General features: G+C 52.2%; 1 protein-coding gene across 1 annotated transcript in view; it reads left to right on the top strand.

Moving 5' to 3' along the window:
* rptor (regulatory associated protein of MTOR, complex 1) overlaps nucleotides 1-7,726 on the top strand; it is a 127,880-nt gene that overhangs the window by 51,675 nt on the left and 68,479 nt on the right. The window contains 1 exon segment of the mRNA XM_077015489.1: nucleotides 6,544-6,644. Coding sequence (XP_076871604.1) covers nucleotides 6,544-6,644 — 101 coding nt within the window.

Genomic DNA, 7,726 nt, shown 5'->3' with positions numbered 1-7,726 from the left:
CCTGTTCTTGTCACGTGAGGTGTGTTCTGCTGTTCTACAGGGAGAACCTTACAGTTCAAGACCAAGTACAACCGAAAACCCAGACGTGAAAACCTTCGCCACCTACCAGTGTCGTGTACAGAAGTACAACTGTGCTGGCTCCTCTAATTCGGGCCACCTCGCGTACCGCACGCTTGTAACTGGGGCCGTTATGAGTGGTGCCTCATATCCGTTACACTGCACTTGTTTTCTTCGTTTGCTAAAAGAACGTGATGGTGACTAACGATCCACGAGACACTGGAGTCTGTCACCGTCTTTCAGCACTTCAGTGTTAATTATCAACCCCGTTCTCAAAACGTAAGAGGAACAAACCGCCGTATTTACCTCACACCGTCTTTTGCTGGCGTGATCTTTTAATAAGAATGGCGGTGCTGTATTAGTTAGTTATGGAGCCGACGGGATATATTGCACTGTTTCTTTGAAGGCGCGAGGGTTATACGAGGCTGCGTGTTTACCGCACGCTGCGCTGCGCTCTCATAACCACGTGACGAGGCATCGCGGGGTGACACGCTGATTGGTTAAAGAGCCGAGATCGTATTTGCGTTAAGTCTTCGGATCTTTCCTCCGCGGCGGTCTGAAGCCGCTGCTGTATGAAGTTAATAATAGAGACGTCCCTGCAGTGTTCGCCTTGGGCCACAATTATGTGTGTACGTACTTTCTTCTGGTTCGTTTGTTAAATGAACGTAGTTAACCAATCGGAAGGTGTATGTCAATGGCAGAAGACCAGTAGAGATGCGTAGCTGGAATGATTTGTAGTTTCCAAATGAGCTGGAATGACTTGCACACGAGATGATGGTTAATTGCACTCTCACAAATACATTAGCACTGCTCACACGAGTGCCCTCCCTGCCGTCACACGTCCTCTTCGTCTCACGCGCCAGTTCTCCAGTTCTGCTGGAAGATGAGTCAAGAATGGGAATTGTTTTAAAGTATCCTGCACCGCCCACTTACTGTAAAAGCTGTCCCGGGGGGGCGGGGACAGTGCAGCCCCGCCCACCTCCGAGGCTGAAGATACACTCTGCACTGGTTTTCCTTAGCCAAAATAAAGAGTGAGACAAAAGTGAGAAGAGTGCAAGCGGAGTGAGATGGAGAGGGTGAGAGAGAGTGTGGCTTTAGCTTTACTGCTTACAGCTGTAAATTTGATGGGCCGCTCTGGTGTGTTACAACGTGGCTTTCGTAGGGGAATTTAAATCTTGTTAAATTTTAAATCTGTATTAGTTTTTGTAGCTCCCAATTAGCCTGGGATCCCTTTAGTTCTTACTGCGTCCCTGGATGGTGATGGTCAGTACTGGCAGAGTGTGTGTGTGTGTGTGTGTGTGTGTGCGCGCGCGTGCACGTGCGTGCGTGGACGCGTGCGTGTGTGTGTGCGCGCGCGTGCACGTGCGTGCGTGGACGCGTGCGTGTGTGTGTGGACGCGTGTGTGTGTGTGTCAGTGACATTTTGCCTCCGGCTTTCTGGGCAGCTGGAGCTCACTTACTCAGTAACTGAATGTCACATGACCAAGACCTACTGCTGCCACAAAGCAGAGCCAGACACCTGTTACACACACACACACACACAGCATGCTGCAGTACCGCCTTCCTGACTAACCCACACGCCCAGGCACTGCAACCCTTCTGACTCTCACTCATGCACGTGTGAGATTAGCTGAAGGCTACAGTGGGACTGGATGATCTTTATCATCAGATTAATGCTGTGTGTATAAGAGCACTGATGAGTCCTTAATTCCTTCTCTTATACACACACACGTGCCGAAGTATGGTAATGAGCACGCGTGAAGTATTGCTCATTGCCTTGGGTGCCACTATGAAGAATTGTGTGTGTGTGTGTGTGTGTGTGTGTGTGTGTGTGTGTGTGTGTGTGTGTGTGTGTGTGTGTGTGTGTGTGTGTGTTTTCCCTTGCTGTGTTCAGTCTAATTGTCCTTCACATCCATCTCTGTGCTAATGTGTAGGCTGTACAGCTTTCAATATCCCAGCTATAACATCCTCCCAAACCCCACTCCCCTCCTCCACCTCCTCCCCCCACTCCCTCCTCCACCTCCTCCCCAAACTCTCCCCTCCTCCACCTCCTCCACCTCCTCCACCACTCCCCTCCTCCACCTCCTCCCCCACTCCCCCTCCTCCACCTCCTCCCTCCACCTCCCCTCCTCCACCTCCTCCACCTCCTCCCCCACTCCCCTCCTCCACCTCCTCCCCTCCTCCCCCACTCCCTTCCTCCCCTCCTCCACCTCCTCCCCTCCTCCCCCACTCCCCTCCTCCACCTCCTCCCCCACTCCCTCCTCCCCTCCTCCCCACTCCCCTCCTCCCCCCTCCCCTCCTCCACCTCCTCCCCTCCTCCACCTCCTCCCCTCTCCCCACTCCCCTCCTCCCCTCCTCCACCTCCTCCCCTCCTCCCCTCCTCCACCTCCTCCCCCCACTCCCCTCCTCCCCTCCTCCACCTCCTCCCCCACTCCCCTCCTCCCCTACTCCACCTCCTCCACCTCCTCCCCCACTCCCCTCCTCCACCTCCTCCCTTCCCCACTCCCCTCCTCCCCTCTCCACCTCCTCCCCCACTCCCCTCCTCCCCTCCCTCCACCTCCTCCCCCACTCCCCTCCTCCACCTCCTCCACCTCTCTCTGTGTTCCGCCCCCTCCCGAGAGTCGGTGCTCCATCTAAAAGCAGGCCGAGTCATTCCGCCATCGCTCCCTACCCGCCGTCCTTCATCCCTGCGTCACGGGGATGACGGGTCAACAAGGTTCTGTTCCTCGTTGACCGAGGCGGGGCCTGGGAAAGGGGCGGGGCCTGTGAACGGCCCCTCTCGGCGGCAGTAAGTCACAGGAAGTGATTTGCGGCGGGGGTGCTGGGGGACGTGTGAGTGGAGCGCTGGCTCCTCGCTAGTGTGAAGTGTCATCACTCCCGCTTTGCTGCACTGGTCCCCGCGGCCTGCTTGTTAGTGGCACCTTCAACGAAGGAAGCGGAAAGCCGAGATCACCTTCACCCGCGGAGGTGAGAATTGAAACCCCGAGCGATGACTCCACCTCTGCCATTTTCATCTTATTGCCGCCCTTGACCGACATACAGAGGAGAATCACTCCTCTTTTCCCTCGCCCCCCAACCCCCCTTTTCCCGCTTTTCCCCTGTTTCCATCTCCCCTCTACCTTCCTCTCCTTTCCATCCACGTCACTTTCCTCCACCGTTTCTCACTCTTCATCCCTTGCTCCCCCGACGTCTCCCTCGGTTTGGCTCCTGTCCTTCCAGCTCATGGCGTGAGCTCTCTGACTCCAGAACGTAGCGGTTACAGAGAGCTGTATTTACCTCACACCCTCCTGCGCTGGTATGATTATGTAATGATCTCAGAGCGCCGCATTAGCCTCGGAGGTTATTTTGTGTTTCTGGCGCGATGTGAGGGTTAGCGAGTGGCCTCCTGTTTAACCGGCAGTATCCTCACGCAGTCGTTACGTAACGAGACGTAATGGAGCTACGTGCTGATGAGTTACGGAGTTGACGGCGCGTTCTCATTTTGCTGGTCTTTCTCGAGAGCCCCGACCAAAGATGGGGGGCCACCTCTCACCGCGGGGCGTTGTCATAACGGTGGGGCACAGGAGAGGGGAGGAGCTTGGCCAGGATTGGAGGGTTGCCAGTGTGGCTGTTAAAATGCAGCACTGAGATCCCTCTTTCTCTACTGCTTCGATTGCTTTGATACTGATCTCACGAACAGCGGGGAACATGTTTCTTAGAGGTCACACTGCGTGCTTCATCCACAATAGGATTTATTTATGCATCCATTTACTTATTCATTTACTGACTTCACATTACGAATTTGGTGGTTTTTAAATAAAAAATTTGCATATTATTTTTAAACCTGTTACTTGCATCTTGTAGCCAGTCTGTTGAATCTTCTGAAGTCTTCTAGATCTTTCCGTCTTCTGAGTGTTATGCTGCTTTTGGTGGAAACTTGCGTGTGACCTCTTGTAAGCCACTAGCGCTCGGGATAATAACTGTCCCCAGTAGAACAGCGACAGCACGTCCTGCTACAGGGCCAACAGGGACGAGGGCGGTGATGTCATATCCCCCCAACATATTAGTGCCTTCCTGTGTCCTGGTTGATGAAGGAGGAGGAGTGGATCGATCTCTCTATCTCTCTCTCTCTCTCTCTCTCTCTCTCTCACTCACACACACAGATACGCTTTGGTTTATTTTTCTTAATTCAATTCGGGTTTATTGGCATGACTATATCGTGTACAATATTTTCTCTCTGTTTTTTCTTTCCACCTCTCAATTTAATTCAGTTCAGTTGGCACGGCTGTATAATATGAACTACACATCTCTCTCTCTCTCTTTCATGTATTCAGGAAGGTGGTATGTCATCATATGTGATATGCACATCCTTGTAATTTGTATGCATTCACACACTCTTCCTTTCTGATTCTTTCTGTCCTTATTTATTTCTCTTCTTTCCTCTCTCTCTCTCTCTCTCTCTCTCACACACACACACACACACACACACTCAAGCAGAGCTCAGGGCGTTGCAGTGGGGATGCCCTTCTTGGTTCATCTGTTGTCTCTCTGGGACACCCCCGTTGCGTAGCGATGGCATTCCGGAACACTGGTTGCTGGGGAGCGGTGGTAGTCCCCTCCCCCGCTGACCGCACCTTTCGACGGGCGACGTCCCAAACCCCGCCCACTCGCCACAAAACAAAGCTGGGGCTGTTGGGTGCAGGCAGTGGCATCAGCCTGGGTTCAGACCCGCGGGGTTCTGAGACAGGCGTTGGTCCAGTCCCGGCCCACGGCTTAGCCACGCTAGCCAAACAAAAACTTCAGTGAGTCGTGATATCTGTTTTGGCACAGACGTTTGTCAGAACCCACTTCATAGGTGTGCAAAGCTGTCGGAGATGAGTGGACTTCAAAGCTGCGTCATTCTTCTCTTCTCCCTCCCCTCCCCTCCCTCCCTCTCTCCCTCTCTCCGTTTTAGTCTTCCCCAGTGCCCCCTTTGTCTTTTCTTTCTTTCTTTGCTCTGTCTGTTCCACCGCGCCCTGCACTTCTGAGAACTGGCCTTTCCGCTCCGATCTCTAAAGCCGCTTGTTGACATTTGTTGTGAAAGTACCCGCACGAATCAAATCACTCGTGGGATTTCCAGGGACAGGGGGCTCTATCCGCTGGTGCGCGTCAGGGCTCGGGGGCCGTGCACGGCGTTCCGGAAAGGTTCTAGAATTCTCCGGTGTGCTTGGGAATCCTCGGTGGTTAGAAACAACGCGATGGTGGTGTTCCTCCAGCACCTGATCGTGACGGTTCGCCTCTTTTTGTGTCGGTACCAGTGCCTTGGTCTTTCTGGTGCCTTGAGGACTTGGTTTGCGTAGTGGTTGTCATCCGTCTCTTCTGCGGGCTTCTCTCTTCCACACCACACCCCCTCCCCTCAGTTCTCACAGAGGTAACTCCAGAACTCGAGATGAATTTCTCTTGGGTTCACTCTTAATAGTGTACAACCCATACAGCTTATTAATTGTCTGGGGTTCTCATATTCCGCATTTCACTTTCAGTTGTTAATGTTAAAATGAGTTATGCGGAGCCGAAACTGAATTAGGTTCAGATTTCCTCAGATTGCCGTTTGAACGTAGTGCCTGTAAACCACCGTCACGGTGCTCTGTGGGCTGAGGGTGGGACGGGGGTGTGTGTGTAGACGGGGGTGTGTGTGTAGACGGGGGTGTGTGTGTAGACGGGGGTGTGTGTGCAGACGGGGGTGTGTGTGTAGACGGGGGCAGCCCCGTCGACAGGGGGGTACAACCGGGTCTGTTGTCCCGGGCCCTAGGGCCAGGGGGGCCCATCAAAGAGCCCAGCAATTTATTTTTTATTTAAAGTCTATATTTTTAAATAATCTTGAAATCTTTCATTAATATAAAATTATGTACTCATAATAAGCTCAATGGCTCAAATATATATGTTTTTTACCTATCTGCATATTTTCCATTAAGTGCATACACCCCCGCCTCCCACTGGAAAATGGTTTGATCCAGCACCGACTGTAGCCGGCCGGTATCCGCCCAACAGCGAGAAATACAGTGGTGGATAGTTAAAGTAAATACTGAAATCTGGAGCGCAGAAAAGAAAGGAAAAACATTTACCTGACGAATTTTAAAGTTGCATTGTGTTCCATGTTTGAAAAGTGCTGGAATGGGGCACATGAATCTTTCTTGTCCCGGGCCCCAGCGAGACTGTCAACGGGCCTGGACGGGGTGTGTGTGTGCAGACGGGGGTGTGGTGTGTGTGTACGGGGGTGTGTACGGGGGTGTGTGTGTACGGGGGTGTGTGTGTGTACGGGGAGCGCGTGTGGCAGTACAGACACACTTCGCTCTCCTCTTCCCACACTTCCACCCTTTGTACAGATCATGGATTAGTGAGGGGAAAGTATTGATATCATGTGGGAAAGGATCAATTAGCTTTCTCCATTAAACTCTCCTAGGGTTTGTTATAAAAATCTGCCCTAAAGCTTAAGTGTGTGTGTGTGTGTGTGGTGTGTGTGTGTTGTCAGGATCCCCGGGAGACTGAATGACAGGAGAACTCCATTAGGAGAACTCAACTGGATCTTCACAGCCATCACAGATACCATCGCATGGAACGTCCTGCCTAGAGGTCAGAGGTCATACCAGTTCTACATTCTGTGATGGAAAAGGGGAATGAGGGAATGGCGGTGGCAGACATGTCCTTTAATGCTACGCTTACGCTATAAACCTCACACATGAGTGCACTCTATAAAGACGGACATCTTAGTAACTTTATCCCAGAGTCCACAGCAATACTCAGACACATGCAGGTGAAGATTGTCACTAATCTTTCTTTTTCTTCCTAAATACTGCAGTCTTGGCCTGTCTAATGATGAGTGGAGTTAAAGCTTCAGTCAGGAGTTTCAGCATCTCAGATTTCATTAGTATTTACAGTTTAATTGACATGTTTAGCATGTTTTCTGTCAGTGGGAGTTATTGGTTTGTTATTGCACTAGTCATTTTGTGACCGTGTATTGCCACAGTGCTACACAGTGCTGGGCCTTTAACTTCCAGAGAGGCCACATCTCATTTTGTATTGAAGCCCCTTCTGTTTGATCTCTTTGGTTGGAGCTCAAAGGAGTCGTGTTGTAATATCCTTTCTAATATACCTTGTTCCCGAGTCTTTGCCAAACTCATTTCAGTAAGCCTAATTTCATTTCAGATTGTACAGTTGAAGTGTTATTTATCAGTAGGTGGTAACTTTATATTCTCGTTTTATCTGCACCCGGCTACATCGGAGTCTTTTCTGAGCAGGGATCCCTCAGACCCTCCAAGCCCAGGTGTTGTATAATACGCTTGATTCAATAGGGGAGGGCAGTATAACGGAGGAGAGGGGGGAGGGTAACGGGGGGGCAGGGGGGAGCGTTACGGAGGGGAGGGTAACAGGGGAGGGTAACGGGGGGCAGGGGGGAGAGTTACGGAGGGGAGGGTAACAGGGGGGGAGGGTAACGGGGGGCAGGGGGGAGAGTTACGGAGGGGAGGGTAACAGGGGGGAGTGTAACGGGGGCAGGGGGGAGCGTTACGGAGAGGAGGGTAACAGGGGGGAGGGTAACGGGGGCAGGGGGGAGCGTTACGGAGGGGAGGGAGGGTAACAGAGGGGAGGGGGGAGGGTAATGGGAGGAGATTGGAGGGTAATGGGGAGGGTAACGGAGGAGGGGGGAGGGTAATGGT

This window comes from Brachyhypopomus gauderio, chromosome 8, assembly GCF_052324685.1.
Source record: "Brachyhypopomus gauderio isolate BG-103 chromosome 8, BGAUD_0.2, whole genome shotgun sequence".
Lineage (NCBI taxonomy): Eukaryota > Metazoa > Chordata > Actinopteri > Gymnotiformes > Hypopomidae > Brachyhypopomus > Brachyhypopomus gauderio.
Note: the sequence above shows the minus strand (reverse complement) of the source record. Positions and strands in the feature narration are given on the sequence as shown.